Source organism: Cyprinus carpio, chromosome A25 (assembly GCF_018340385.1).
Source record: "Cyprinus carpio isolate SPL01 chromosome A25, ASM1834038v1, whole genome shotgun sequence".
Lineage (NCBI taxonomy): Eukaryota > Metazoa > Chordata > Actinopteri > Cypriniformes > Cyprinidae > Cyprinus > Cyprinus carpio.
This window is the reverse complement of record NC_056596.1, coordinates 381,542-397,890: the sequence shown is the minus strand read 5'-3', so window position 1 is coordinate 397,890 and position 16,349 is coordinate 381,542. Positions and strand designations below refer to the sequence as shown.

The 16,349-nt window shown below is 37.0% G+C and overlaps 1 protein-coding gene and 1 pseudogene across 1 annotated transcript; both read left to right on the top strand.

Annotated features, from left to right (window-relative positions):
* The first annotated feature begins 174 nt into the window (after positions 1-174).
* LOC109050855 lies at positions 175-10,644 on the top strand (annotated as a pseudogene).
* Positions 10,645-11,472: 828 nt separating this feature from the next.
* On the top strand, positions 11,473-15,938 carry LOC109058067 (proteasome 20S subunit alpha 4). Its single transcript, XM_042714959.1, has 9 exons — positions 11,473-11,603; positions 12,081-12,106; positions 12,216-12,258; positions 12,367-12,529; positions 13,326-13,403; positions 13,525-13,613; positions 13,706-13,836; positions 14,957-15,080; positions 15,665-15,938. The coding sequence occupies exons 2-9, from the start codon at positions 12,104-12,106 to the stop codon at positions 15,817-15,819; spliced, it is 786 nt and encodes a 261-aa protein (XP_042570893.1). The 5' UTR covers positions 11,473-11,603; positions 12,081-12,103; the 3' UTR covers positions 15,820-15,938.
* The last annotated feature ends 411 nt before the right edge of the window (positions 15,939-16,349 follow it).

Sequence of the window (16,349 nt, the reverse complement as noted above, 5' to 3'; positions counted from 1 at the left end):
AATATTAGTGTTTAGATAGATAGATAGATAGATAGATAGATAGATAGAAAATATTTAACAATACTAATATAGACAGGATCATTAAAAATAAATGCGCTTTTATTTCCATTAAATTAAGATGTGTTGATAAAACATGCTAAAGGATAGAGTAGAAGATACAGTTTGTTGATTGGACAACGCTAAGCGCAGTGCTGTACTCTGATTGGACAGTTTTCCGGGAGGTTCTGTGTGCTGATTGGCTCGCTGTCGTGGCTCGAGCGAGTGGAAGTCGTGTTAATTTCAGAAGTCATCATGGCGCTCGGTTCGCCTCAGCACGGTAAGGGCTGTTTTTACTGACAAAACAACAATATTTATATAATTTGCGTTCTGACAGATATACATATAACCTGTTATACAATTGTGTGTTAAAACAGCTCTTAAATATTCACTTTTAGAAGGATGAAACAGTCGGATTTGTCGTTAGCATTGCGGCTAAGTTAGCGGCGACAGAGCGACTGACATCCAGATCTATCACAAACTGATGTGTATCAAAACATAGTGAGCTTGACAGCAACTGTTTCATGCGTGTAGGGTGCCTAAAATGTTGTCTAGGCAGGAAGCTCATTTAGCATTGAGACACTGAGACTGTTATGTACAATGCGCGATTATTAAGTATTGTTTGCAATAACACGTGCACCATGCTTTCTCGACATGTAACGTTACCATGATTTCCCGCAGTGTTCTTACCTTGCTGTACTATAAATACCTTAGTATGTGTTTATGGTAATTATGTGTATACATTTGATTAGTAGTATTGTTATAGTTTTCAGTCACTATACTATAGTACTTTGTTAATGGCAAAGCATTGCATGTCTCTTTAGTTATTATATATCTTAATAGGTATGCAACTGCTTGTAACAAAACCTCTTGATCTTAATATGATATTGTTTTAAATGCTATGAAACTTTCATAAATGGGACAAATAGTGTCTTTAAATTGAACAAAATGTCCCCAAAACTGTAAAACATACATTGTGGGGAAACACTGGGAGGGAATTATCCTCAAAAATGTACTAAAAAAATGTCTTAATTAAGGTCTGCGATGCCACAGGTTTGTTTTAGAAGTAAAAGGTGTATAATTATAATTAAGTAGGCATATTAGTTTTCATGTCAGTGGACTGAACCTTCTGTAATCTGATTGTCTGTTAGTGAGAGTGTTATTTACTTTTCCCACCCAGGGTCTTTATCTTCCATGTCATAAATATAGATGGGTTTTTGTGTGTTTGGATGTGGCAATGCAGGTTTGTGTTCCTTTGCTGCAGTTTCTGTTTAATCTGAACTCACCTAAACTTATCTAACGCATGCAGGAGGCAGCAGACGCAGGCTGTGAGTGATAAGCGTGTCTGTGCCTGTTTATCCTCCATACATGCAGTCACACAGGGTCACAATATACTAATATGTATGAGCTCTAGTGTGTATATATCATGCCCCGAGATGAGGATTTGCTTTTGTTGAGCTCTCTCTGAACTGTCACACTTTTGCTCAATTTAATGTGTCCTTACTGATTAAATGTGTTCATTTATTTTTAATAGAAATAAGAGAGAGAGAAGTTGATAGCAGTACAATTATGGATCTGTTTTTCAATACGTAGTGGACTGTATACAATGTCTACTCCAAAAACACAGTAAATGTTGTTTTTCTGACATGCAATTAGGATAAAAATAGTAACAGTGATCACAAAACTCTGAATTTCGTGTAATATAAGAACTTCTGCGTCTTTTAACAATAGACTGCTTGGTAACACACAACAAAGAACAAAATGCCTGTTTTTTTTCCTTTCTGTAGTTTTGAATAGAAAACAGACAGGTTCTTTTGTAACAGAAGCTGCCTTCTTTCATGAGAGAAAACGTGAAAAAGTGATTTATTATTGTTCTCAGTAACCAAGAGGGCTACTGCTTCTAGGCACAGCTAGGACATGCAAATACTTGATTTGTGAATTTTAATCATAATGTGCTTCTGTAAATGTCAGTGTTCGGCTTTGAACCTGGATTGTGTCACTTTCATTTATCTCTTTTTTTTTTGTTGCATCCCTAAATTGAATGTTCACATGTCATTTAATGCTTGCGTTTCTGCCCTGAACGGTTGTGAATTGGGCTTGTCAGCTCTCAGTACTCACTGCCAAAAGATACACTCTCTTTGAGTTGTATGAGCCTTGCAGATGTTGCTCTGCTGTTATCTGGGCCAGTTCTGATTCTGTTTGGTCGTTGCAGGTGCACAATACAGTCATAGCCAAACCCAAATCCAGATCAGATTAATGAGTTTCAAACACACAAGCCATCATTTTCCTGTCACTGTTATGTAAATGACATTCATTTATCAGCTCAGTCTCTCAAAATCCTCAATAAAGTCTTTTGTTCTGTACAGAACATCCGTTCGGCCATTTGATCGACACTCTCCAGAGCGAACAGTATGAAGAGCGGCGATATTTCAACCCACAGAAGCTGAGAGATGTCAGATACGGTGAGTTAATGCTTTAATGGAATTAAATCATGCACAGATGCAAGTGACATCATTGCTGACATCACTTGTTATAAAAAAAAAAAAAAACATGGTTAAACTCAGTGGATTTCAGATGTAAAATAAAGGCTTGTCTCCTTTAGAGAAACTGCCGTTCTGTATGCGGGTTCTCCTGGAGTCCACCATACGCAAATGTGACGGATTCTACATAAAGACGGACGATGTTTCCAGTATTTTGGACTGGCAGAAGCAGCAGAACCAGGCTGAGGTTGCGTTTTCACCTGCCAGGGTTCTGCTACAGGATTTTACGTGAGTAATCAACTAGAGCTGCACAATTTGGGCTCAAAAAAAAAAACTAATTCATTTTTTTTTTTTTTTTTGATAAAAATTGTGATTGCTATTAAAAATGTGATAAAAAAAAAAATCGCTTTTATTTAGATTAACAGCCCTGTCTTCATTTGCATGCTGACTGGGCCTGTTCGTAAGGCTGGATGTGTCCTGATAGCACCATTGTGTTCACAGGGGAATTCCTGCTATGGTTGATCTGGCAGCTATGAGAGATGCTTTAGCTAAACAGGGGGTCGATCCAAACCTGGTGAACCCCAGATGCCCCACAGACCTCATTGTAGATCATTCTCTCCAGATTGACTACAGCAAATGGTGAGAGTGAACTCAAAGGCTTAAAGACAGATTAAGGCAGTATTTATGTTTTAAAACCCAAGAATTACGGCATTAACATAAACGATGATTACGGCCAGAACTCCTAACGTACACAGTAATTAGGGTGATAATGTATTGTGCTACTGTTTTTGTGAAAACAATCTCTTTTTATGCGCTTAACCAGGCACGATGCAACACGTTGTCACCATCAAACAACAAAACAGCTAACAAGCATTTGCCTGATTTCTCAGTGCCATCCAGAGCCCTCCAAGCCCCATGGACGAGAGTCATGGTGCCACCACCAGATCTCCTGCTGGCCGACCATCTCCACGAGGCAGCAGCAGCAGCGGCAGTCACTGTTCAGGTCAACGACCGGGTCATCGGGGCGGCTGCAGTAAAGTCTCCTGCTCCGACGCCCCCAGTGGCAGAAGCGCAGCAGTACAGATAGAGAACACACCCCTCCTGTGCCCCTTCCACCTGCAGCCCGTGTCAGAGTACGTCTACACCTCACACACACACTAACACATGCTCTCACATTAATCTGTCTGCGTTATCTGATGCCATGATGTCTGTCTGACACACAGGCCTGAAACGATGATCAGAAACCAAGAGATGGAGCTAATCAGAAACAAAGAGAGGCTGCAGTTCTTTAAGGTGAGTTTTCAGAACTCTCTATGATTTCTATTTACATGAAAACAACACAAAACGCCATTCACATCACACTGAAGTTATGAAACAAATTGTACTTAAGTCTTATTTTTCACAATTCTCTCCTCCAGTGGTGTTCGAAAGCCTTTAAAAACATCAACGTGGTTCCGCCAGACATCAACACAGTGCATCAGTTGAATCTAGAGTACCTGTGTCAGGTGGTACAGGAAGGGGAGGGGTTTATTTATCCTGACAGCGTGGTGGGAACGGACTCCCACACCACCATGATCAACGGCCTTGGGATCCTAGGCTGGGGTGAGCGTGATGTCAGTTATTGTGTTATATTTGTGCAATCTTAAACGTCTTGTTTATCTCACAGTGTCTCTCTCATGCTTTCTCTCAGGAGTTGGAGGTATTGAATCAGAGGCGGTCATGTTAGGTCAGCCAGTGTCTTTGACTCTGCCGCAGGTCGTCGGCTGTAAACTCGTGGGGACCATCAGTCCTCTTGCCACGTCCATTGATATCGTACTTGGCATAACAAAGGTACAGTGAGGTCCTTGTTTCCTTCATGTATGACATCATCAGAGAATTTGCTAATCTTAATGACGTTTCATGCACTGATCTGATCTTTGTGTCTCAGCATCTGCGTCAGGCAGGAATCGGAGGGAAGTTTGTGGAGTTCTTTGGACCTGGTGTACAGCAGCTCTCAGCTCCCGATCGGACCACCATCGCTAACATGTGCCCTGAGTACAACGCCACCGTGAGCTTCTTTCCTGTGGATGACATCACCCTTCAGCACTTTAAACACACCAGTACGGACCATACTGTGCACTTTAGATTATGAAGTTTCAAATGTTTGTAAGGACGTAACTTGATGCAAAAATGTATTTCTTATCAGTTTGCAGTGAGGAGAAGCTTGTGGTTTTAGAAGACTATCTGAAGGCTATCAAACTCTTCAGAAGCTACAGCGACCAATCAGAAGAGCCACAGTATTCAGAGGTTGGTTAATTTAGATTTAATGAGCATTTTGAGAAGTAAACAGGTTGTTTTTGCTGCTTTACCTTTTATGTGTCTTTATACACAACCGTTTAAGTGTTCGGAGAGTTTTTGAAAAGTCTCTTATGCTCACCAAGTTTGCATGCATTTGATTAAAAATAAGGGGAATGAAAGTTAAAAATATTATTACAATTTAAGATAACCGTTTTCAATGTATTTTAAAATGTAATTTATTCCTGTGATGCACAGTTGAATTTTCAGCATCGTTAGTCTTCATGATCCTTCAGAAATTATTCTAATATGGTGATTTGCTGCTCAAGAAACAATTCTTATTATTAAAGCAAAGTTCAAGAAAGCATTTGAAAAAGAGATTGGATGTGTACCTTTATTACTCTCAATATTCACTAATTCTTTCGAAGTTCAAAAAAGAGATCAGATGTGTAAATCAATGACGAACCTTCACATGTGAAATGAGTAACCAGAAAAGCAAAAAAAATTCCTGTCATGTGTGTCAAGTCATGTGATGCGGTTGGTGTTATAGGTCATCGAGATGAACCTGAGTTCAATTGTGCCTCATGTCAGTGGACCCAAACGGCCGCAGGACAGAGTTGCTGTGACTTGCATGAAGGAAGACTTTATCAACTGCCTGAATGAGAAGGTGAATGCACACATTACCATATTAAATTGCTTCCAACTTGGTAGCAAAGTACCTTTGACATAACTAATACCTGTATATGTTTTTGTGCTTTATATATATGTGTAGGTGGGTTTTAAGGGCTTCCACATATCCAAAGAGAAGCAGGCAACTCAGGTCCCATTCCTGCACGAGGGGGCCGAGTACAACCTGGCACATGGATCTGTCGTCATCGCTGCTGTCATCAGCTGCACCAATAACTGCAACCCATCCGTCATGCTGGCCGCAGGTCAGATGAAAACACGCCTCTAGATCTGATATGAGCTGTTTGCACAGTGTTTAGTGCATCTCACATGTATGTCTGTGATTTGTACAGGTCTGCTTGCGAAGAAAGCCATCGAGGCTGGTCTGAAGGTAAAACCGTATATCAGGACGAGTCTGGTGCCTGGCAGTGGAACTGTGACACATTATCTGAACACCAGTGGAGTCCTGCCCTACCTCAGGAAACTTGGGTACACACTATATATACACATACTTACACACACATAGCAAGGTTATTGTTAACATAAGCTATCATTAAAATGAAACTCTACTAAAGTAATATAATATGTATATAATAGTATATAGTAAGATAGTACAAAAAATTTGAACATCACTAGTATCTATTATATTATTTATTTTATTTAGAAATATTTAATACATTTTATTATTTAATTGGCTTTTTATAGTTTTTTTTTTTATTATTTATTTGTGCTTTTGTGTTCCACTTCTATAATATAAAACATATTTTATTTTGGATATTGATATGTAACAATAACTTTTCCTATTAATATAAGATATATTCATTTTTTATAATTATTATTATTATAAAATAGTGTAACTATTTTAACCTCTTTTATTTATTGTTTAAAAGACACAAAAATTAAATGTGCACAAATAATATAATTGAAAAATTAAAAACAGCAGGTATTAAAGTATTACAATAAGTATAAAAACAGTAAGTATTAGTGAAATGTACAAAATGCCATAAATGTACACCTTCATAGGTTATCATTAATGAAAGCTATCACTAAAGAAAGAAATATCAAATGTGTAATAAAAATATTTAATAATGTAGTATATTTAAATATATATTTTATTTCTTTCACATACAAATAAGAAAACAAAATGCATTTAACGATACAGAAATACATTTTTAAATAATAGATTATTTACAAAAAATAATGGCATTTTCACAATTATATTACATTCACAGTTGACTAAATACGCATGCCATTTGATGATGTGTTTTCAGGTTCGAGGTGGTGGGTTATGGATGTGCCACTTGTGTGGGCAATACAGCACCTTTACCTGAGAGTGTGGTGGACGCCATAAAACAGGTGAGACAGTTTAATCTCTCGTTTCTGCCTCACTCCCTCTCTCTCTGATCTGCTGTGTATTAATCTGCCTGCTTGTGTGCAGGGTGATTTGGTGGCGTGTGGCGTGCTGTCTGGAAACAGGCATTTAGAGGGACGCCTGTGTGACTGTGTTCGGGCGAATTATTTGGCTTCACCTCCACTGGTGGTGGCGTATGCGATCGCAGGTACAGTCAGCATCAACCTGGAGACAGAACCGCTGGGGGTGAACTCGGAGGGGAAGGATGTGTATCTGCGGGATATCTGGCCATCCAAAGAAGAGGTGAACCACACGGAGGAGAACATCGTCATCGCCTCCATGTTCAAAGAGCTGAGGAGCCGGATGGAGGTGCGAGGATTATCATAGCACATTTCCCCCACAAAATATTAACTATGATTCATTTGAATTGATTGATTCACTGCATCAGAATTGTCTGTTAATACTGGCTGATTTGTGTTATTGTCTGCAGAAAGGAAGTTCGTTCTGGAACAGTTTAGAGTCTGCCGAATCTGCCCTCTTCCCGTGGGATCCCAAATCCACTTACATTCGATGTCCGTCCTTCTTCAACAAACTGGTGAGTGTCATTCAGTATTTTTTTTTAATGTCTTGAATTAACTTCTATTTTTATATTTTCAGTTTTCATTACAATAGTAGTATTTTTTTAAATGTAATTTTGTAAATATAATAAGTTTTCATTTTTTAAATATTTCTATTAAGCTTAATTTTTATTAAAGTTTAAGTTTTAGTAATTTTAATTACTTATGTAATTTTTTAATTTTGTCATTTTTTTAATTCTATTTAGCTTTTTCAGTTTTAGTTTCTGTAATTTTAGTATTCTGTAATTCAGCTTTATTTCAGTTAATGAAAGTGATGTGTAATAGTTTTAGTTAACAGTAACTACACTAGTGTTTTTCAGATGCAGCTCCTCTCATGCATCACGTACACAGTATTTTGACACTAACATGGCCCCTGTATCTCTTCATCTCAGTCTAAAGAGGCGTGCACTCCTCAGTCCATTGAGGGGGCATACCCGCTTCTCTTTCTGGGTGATAAAGTAACAACCGATCACATTTCTCCAGCGGGAAGCATCGCAAGAGTCAGCGCTGCTGCCAAATACCTGCAGAGCAAACGGTAAGATGATCTATGGGGGTGATCTATTTTGCACGGTTTCTTCTCAGTATGTTGGTCCTTAAAATCATTTATTGTAATTTACATTACATTTTTGCAGTAAAAATGCTTTTTCATTAATATGTTTAAGGTAAAGATGATTAGAAACTAAGTTCCTATATACATTTGATTCAGTTTGACCCCTCGTGAGTTCAATTCCTACGGCGCACGGAGAGGAAACGATGCTGTAATGACTCGAGGAACATTTGCCAGCATAAAGCTTCAAAACCGCCTCATCGGGAAAACCGGACCCAGAACACTGCACATTCCATCAGGACAGACGGTTAGTGACCAGACTAAACCAGTTTGAACACGATTCCTTCTGACTCTGAACTCATTGTTTTGCTGAATTTTTTCCCATCACAGCTGGACGTGGTTTGAAGCTGCTGAACGTTATCAGAGAGATGGAGTTCCTCTCATCATCCTGGCAGGAAAAGAGTACGGCTCTGGCAGCTCACGTGACTGGGCCGCCAAAGGACCTTATTTAATGGTACTGCTCCCATACGCCGTTTCCACTTCTGTGCTACACATTTTCCTGTGATTAATTCAACTTTAAGGAAACACTTAACGTACAGACTCTCTTGACTGTGTTATAAAGGGGGTCCGTGCGGTGATAGCGGAGAGCTTTGAGAAGATTCATAGGAATCATTTGGTGGGGATGGGAATCGCTCCGCTGCAGTTCTTGTCAGGACAGAATGCAGACTCACTGGAGCTGTGTGGAAAAGAGCGATTCACCATCAACATCCCACAGGAGCTCATACCCAGACAACAGCTCGTAGTACAGGTAGAGCGACTCACAACGGATAACACATCAGTTCACTGCAGCATTTACTTTGAGAGGTGCTCACAAGTGACACACAATAACAGCGCAACCATTGTAGTCTGATTGACAAACAAACGACTCTTATGAACTAGTTCTTTTTAATGAATCAGAAATGGATATCACAGCCACTGTAGTCTGATTCACAAAAAAATACTCTTATGAACGTTTATTTGTGAATTAAAACACAGCACAATCAGCGATGTCTGATTAACAAACAAATCATTCTTATGAACCGTGTTTTTTGTAGAGAATCAAAAACATTCAGAATAGCTGGTGTAGTCCAAGTGACTCTTATGAAACCTTTTTTTTTTTTTTTTTTTTAATGATTCAAAAACATACAATACCGCTAATGTAGTCTGATACACAATCAAATGACACTCATGAACCAGTTCTTTTTAGTGAATCAAAAACGCACAGCACAATCAGTGTACTCTGATTAAAAAAAATATATATTTTTTTTTAATAGTTTCTTTGTTGTGAATCAGAAACAAGCAGCAAAAGTTTAGTTTGATTCACAAACAGAATACTCTTTTGAGCTGGTCATTTAAATGAATCATTCAATAAGACTCAATAACTAATCTGTTAGATAAATAGCAATAGAACTACATATTTTGTGCCCTGCCATTATTAAAATTAATATATAGACGTTCAAAGTTTCCCTTATTATTTATAGCAATAGCTAAGAAAGAATTTCTTTTTGCAAGAATTTCTTTTCTGCTATTACATTATTAAATTGTTCCCAAAACAGAGAGCTTGTGAATCTAAATCTGTCCTACTCTTAATTAAACTGCAGTGATATTTTTGTCCATGCAACTTCTAATGTTCATGTCTGCCTTTGTTTCCAGACGAGCACAGGGAAGAGTTTCAGTGTCATGGCTCTTTTCGAGAACGACATGGATGTGGCGTTTTTCAGACACGGAGGCATCCTGAAGTATGTAGCTCGTTCTCTGCTGCCGTAGTACATCAGAGTCATACCCACGCAGATGCCCATGGACCTCTGATCAGAACAGCGCCCCCCAGAGGCCTTACGAACTCTGAACGCTGTGCCTCTTGTTTGCGAATCCTCCCGTCCTGGAGGACGTCATTATTTTGCACTTACAACAAATGTCCAACATTTCTCTCCAGATCATTCTCTCCACACCCAGACGCGGCTCTGCGTGTATTTTCACAGTCTGGTTGTGGAGCATGAACTTTGGTAGGTTTGATTTGGGCGTTTCGTATTGCAGTGCCTGCAATGTGTGTCTTCTGAACTGAGCTTTTCAGTCCATGTGAAACTATTCAGTGCTGGACGTGAAGACTGCACAACGACCTCACAGCCAATGGAGGCTTTGCTCTTCTTTCATGGTGCTGATTTTGACACGGCCAACTTGATGGAGCGAAAGTGTCCACGCATTCAAAGCTTTCCAGTGCACTGTTTGTTGTTTCTTCATTTCCCAGCGTCCACATATTTCCGTCACGACAAAAAAGCACTCTTCGATTTGATCCGATCCAGTAGAATATTGCTTTATTTATTATAATCGTCCATTTAGTGTCTTCTGTCACTGGGAATATGATCGACAGTGACTAAGGAATTAAGTTCACCCGTAAACATTAAATATTAATCTGAGCTCGCATTAGAGCGTGAACAATGGCTGGTTTGGTACTATCAGTGCTCTTTGGCTTGTTGCAATGTTTGGCTTCAGTTTTTGTGTTCTGTATCATGTGAAGACCGTATGCAACTCCTCAACACAGGGGTGAACGATGCAGTAGAAATTAAAAATCATCATTCTTTTCTTGGATTATGCTGTTGTTGTAAATAATTTTTAATAAATAATGAGATCAGCGTGCGGAGTTTGTCTTTTCTGTATTTATAATACCATAGTCTGTCATAGAGCACAAACGACTCTTGTGAACCTGTTATTTTTAAGTTAATCAAAAAACATGCAGCACAAGCAGTGTATTCCAAAATCACAAACAAATGACTTTTATTAGAACCAGTTCTTTGTAGTGAGGTCAAAAGGATGACAGACATTTTTATTACATACAATACTCAATTGTAAAATTTTATTTGAAATTATTTAAAATATTTTAATATGCATTTTAGAATTGATTTTTGGGTTTAAAATATGCTCTGAAATATTGGTAGTTTGTACATCATTATTATAAAGTGTATGGTAATGTATCCTCCCTTACACTGAGGGCGCTGTAAAACTGAACGAGTCATTTCTTTAGGATGTAGAGCATATTCAGCATAGCTCGGCCCACTCTAATCAGCACGAAGCACCTGGAAGCACACAGTAGTTTGATTCAGAAAACAAATGACTTTCATGAACCAATTCTTTCTAGTGCATCAAAAAAGTACAGTGTTACCACTGTAGTCTGTTTCTTATGCTTGTTATTCATCAGGTATAGTTTTTAGGAAAGCTGATAATTTGTAAACACACTGAAAATTTATTTGTTTGCTCTATGCTTAGATTATCATATTTTTATCCAAATTGTATTTAATTTGAGGGATTTTCCTATGTTATACAATAATTCTATACATAAAATGCATTTACACATTTTGGGACAGTAGTGCAATTAGTGCTTGTAACAAGTTATAATTTTTAGTTGTTGCTAATATAAAAAAGCTGAACTGCTAGCACTGACGCGAACTAAAGAAAGGGAACCAATCACAGAGCTTCACGTGACGCACGTGACAGACCGTGGAAGTGAATCCAGAGTGGACGCGCTTCTCGCTGCAGTGAGGTTCTTTAGCGGAGTCGGAGCCGCAACAGTGAACAGACAGCGCGAGCACAGGCTTTAGGTATGAAAATAATAATACTCTCCTATATTTTACACACTATATATGATGCCTATCACAAAGTAAAGCCTCCTGTGCGTGTGCGTGAAGCTGAACTGATGTAAATGTAATTGAGCGTAGACTACATTTAAATGAAATGAAAAGTTGCTGCTTCATGCTGTTATGCAGATGCTAATGCTAAAGCTAAAACGTTCATACAGGAGAAACTGAAAGCAGCTTTAAAATTCACATTTATGCTTCAATCTCTTATTATATTAATTCTTAAGATTGTAAAATCACCGTGTCTGGTAGGTTAGATGTGTTTTTAGACGTGTTTGGGTTTTCTGTTTCATTTTGTTACTCATTGAGTGTTTAAGTTCGTAAGCTTCTGACAGCAGAAACAATAATTTACAAATTATTAAATGTACATTATAATTATTAATAATAATGTATGTGCAATTTGTTCCTCATCAATTAAGCATTTTTTTCTCCTGTTTGCAGGATTCATTTTATTTAAAGGCAAAATGGTAAGTGTTGCATTATTAGTGGATTGTCTATATTTTTAATGCAGTTTATCTGAATCACAATAAGCTCTTATCACAATGATTCACAATTTGTTTTTGTTTTATTCAACAGTCTCGGAGATATGACTCAAGAACGACTATTTTCTCACCAGAGGGTGAGAGCCCCCATATCTGCTCTTTTATTATTTTTATTGTGTGGTATTAGTCTAAATGATGATTTCTTGTCACTTGTAAATGGTCTCTGTGTGTTGTGTTGTTGGCAGGCCGTCTGTATCAGGTAGAATATGCCATGGAGGCCATCGGTCACGCTGGCACCTGTCTGGGCATCCTGGCCAAGGACGGCGTGCTGCTGGCGGCAGAGAGGAGGAACATCCACAAACTTCTGGACGAGGTGTTCTTCTCTGAGAAGATTTACAAACTCAACGAGTGAGTGTTTGCAATATTAAATTCAGTAAATTTGGGTTCAAATAATTTATGTGGCCTTAAAATCAGGATTTTAAATTCTTAAAATTCTCACGATTTGATAATTATGGATTTAAAGGTTTCCCAAGAGGAGTTGAAGTTCTAATATGTGGAAGGAATTGTAATGATATTCAATATAAAAAAAAAAATTTATAATTCATAAAATATTTCAGTAAATCTTACACTAAAATAATGTTTATCCATATTTAGATTTTTGGCTTGAATTATTTTAGTTAACGGCATGGGGGTAAGTGATTAATGACAAAATTTTCATTTTGGGGTGGAGTATCCCTTTAAGTTTTAGTACTTATATATATATTTATTTCAGTTTAGAAGGAATTGCATCAATGTTTAAATTTTAATTAATATTTAATAACATTTCTATTCTTGAGAAATCTCTATTAAATTAGCTTTTATTTTTATATTTCCAGTTTATTTTAATTTAAAAAACAAATTAGCTGAATTTTTAATAATTTCTTATGTGCATTTTGGTCTTTTTTTTTTTTTAAAGATAATATTATTTAGTTCTGATATGGGAGGAGTTGTATTAATTTTTTTTTTAAAGAGACAATTATTTAGTTTTGATATGGAAGGAATTGCATTAATATTTAAATTATAAAATATTTTTGAGTTATTTTTTTTATCTAATTATATTTTATTCTATTTTATGTCAGCTTTTTTCAGTTACTGAAAATGATTTTTAATAGTTTAGTTATAGTTTATAATAAAAGCACTGGTGTGTGGTGATTCTGTAACGCAGAGACATGGCTTGCAGTGTAGCGGGAATTACATCAGATGCCAACGTCCTCACAAACGAGCTGAGGCTCATCGCACAGAGGTGAGTGAAGCATCACTTTGACTCCTGCTAAAGGCTGCATTGTGTTGTTATAAGACAAAATTGGTTTATTATAAATATGAGAGTCTCAAGATTGATGCAGTGTGTGATGATGTGTGTGCAGGTACCTGCTGCAGTATCAGGAGCCCATTCCCTGTGAGCAGCTGGTTACTGCCTTGTGTGACATCAAACAGGCTTACACACAGTTTGGAGGTACGACATATAAAAACATAACAATATACTTCTAAAATTATCCTCTTTGAAATATAAACAGAAGAATATAAACATAATGTGTGTTTTATCAGGTAAAAGGCCCTTCGGTGTGTCTCTGCTGTATATGGGATGGGACAAACACTACGGCTTCCAGCTCTATCAGAGTGACCCCAGTGGAAACTATGGAGGCTGGAAAGCCACGTGCATCGGCAACAACAGCGCAGTGAGTGAACCGCACATTCAGATTCTGAACTCTCCATTTTCAAACTTTAAAACTACCAACAAAAACTACAAATTACAATTTAATCTTTTAATCTGAACAAAATAACCAAATAATAACAAAATAATCATTTGGTTTAATTAATCATTTCAAAAATAGAAAAAGTCATTACTAGGCTGATATGGAGTCTGCCTTTTTTTTTTTTTTTTTTTTTTAATAAATTAGTACTTATATTCAGCAAGGATGCATTAAGTTGATCAAAAGTGACAGTAAAGACATGATTATGTTACAAAAGATTTCTATTTCAAATAAATGCTGTTCTTTTGAACTAGTGTTTGATAAGATTATTCAATTTCTGTATATTTCCTACTTGCTGAAGGGCACATGTAGCTAAGTATGACATTTATTATAATGGGTTTATGTGAAGATTGTTTCAAGTTCACTTAAATTAGAAGTGGTTATTTTTTAAACTCTAATAAATGTTAAAATTGATAGCTGTCAATTATACTGTAATGTTTATATAATGTTAATATTTCATAGAAACATCAGTAGTATTGGTATCAGTGATACTCACCTTCAGTTATAAAAAAAAATATGCCATTAGACAAATATTAAAAATATACTATCTTTGTTGTTTCTGCATTAATTTGAAGATTGTGAAATTATTGCAATTAATCCTGACTAATTTCAGATTTTTTTCAGATTCATTTATTTTTTTTAAGCGATTGAAAGCACTATTTAAAATCTATCAGATTTTTCTCTCAAAAATCAACACATAATATGCAAGAGTTATTACTTTAAAGTGTTCCCAGATGTCCTCACAAAGCATTTTACATATGTTACATTATACTGCTTTTAATCACTAATTACGCATGTAGATTGTGTCACATATTACGTTTTTGTTTGTAAAACTGTGAGGTTGCATGTTGGAATTCATGGTGTCTCTTAAAGTTGAGTGATTTAAAAAAAAAAAAAAAAAAATGTGTGACCAGTCACCATTCGGCCAGTAGATGGCGACAAGACACCTGTCCTTAATTCGAAACTTCTGTTCTATTCTCTGTCAAAAAAAGTTATCAAAACACCTCAGTCAATACACAAAAAAGACTATAAATGTGTGTTTTAGGCTGCTGTGTCAATGCTGAAGCAGGACTATAAAGAGGGAGAGATGACTCTGTCGTCTGCCCTCGCTCTTGCCGTCAAAGTGCTGAACAAGACCATGGACGTCAGCAAGCTGTCAGCAGAGAAAGGTGCGTGTTTGGCAAGACGGAGATGGAATAAATGTTTTAGCATGCAGACGAGGTTGATAGATCGAGGCAGTCTGGCGGAGAGCAGACTTCTGCATTATGAATGATCATGACACCATATACAGTCCCACAATCCATCTGAGCTCTCAACTTAATGCAGCTGATCATGTGCTGAATTGCAGTAACACACACACTGCAGTCAGAACGGTCATACAACCCTTTTAAACAAGACATTCTGCGTTTTAGGTCTCGAATGCAACCCTTTTTTGCAGTTGCAACAAATAAAATAACACTTGACATGAAATCACAATTATCTGTTGAAAATGTAGAATTTTTGTAGTGCATTTGTGACTATATTAGATTTATTATAATAATATATATTTTTATATATTTAGACTTTGTTTAACAAGCAGCTTTTTTACATTTTCTTTACTTTAAAACTCTTACATGCAGAAAGATGTTGCATACTTGTTGACAGATGCTGAGGATGATGTTGTTTCAGTAGATTCAGTATGAACAGTCTTTAAAATTTCAAATTTTATGGACAGACATCTAATTGGTTTCCCTTTTTCTGACCATCTTCGTAGTGGAGATTGCCACACTGACACGAGAGAACGGCAAGACCAGAATCAAAGTCCTCAAGCAGAAGGAAGTGGAAGAGCTCATCAAGAAACACGAAGCAGAAGAGGCCAAAGCCGAGAAAGACAAGAAAGAGAAAGAACAGAAGGAGAAAGACAAATAAAACATTTGCACTTGTTTTCTATTAAAATGCAAACGCCCGCTGGGATTCGAAGAGAGATTCATATTGCTCTGTCTGTCGATCTGTCATTTTCTTTATTAAACACAAAACGAAAAGATAAACATTTCTAGTAGTTTTGTTTCTTATAATTGAATGCACATTCTGAGTGAGGAAAATCTAAAAGGTTCCTCACTTAATGTCCACAGCTGGTGGTTAGATGTTGAATAATAGCTAAAATGTTAAAGCATTCATCTGGAAACTTCTGCCTCTAATGTTGTCAAGTGTTGTGTAAACTAAGAGTTTTCAGGTTGGTGTGGCCTGAGACTGCATTTCTGCATTAACCTTTACAAAAAAAAACTACTATGGTAACCATAAAATGCCATAGATACTTACTAGGCCAGATAGCACAGGTACATCTGCAAGACGTCTGTTAAAGATCACTTCATCTGGAAAGCATCTGCTGTGTACAAACATCTGACAGACGTCTTTAAGATGTCAGTTTTACATGCATTCTAAATCATAAACATCTTAAA

Excerpts from the sequence above, each read along its gene's own strand:
- LOC109058067 (XM_042714959.1), top strand. Across the intron at positions 12,259-12,366 it reads GACTATTTTCTCACCAGAGG|GCCGTCTGTATCAGGTAGAA; the intron begins GTGAGAGCCCCC and ends TGTTGTTGGCAG. Across the intron at positions 13,614-13,705 it reads GGCTTACACACAGTTTGGAG|GTAAAAGGCCCTTCGGTGTG; the intron begins GTACGACATATA and ends GTGTTTTATCAG.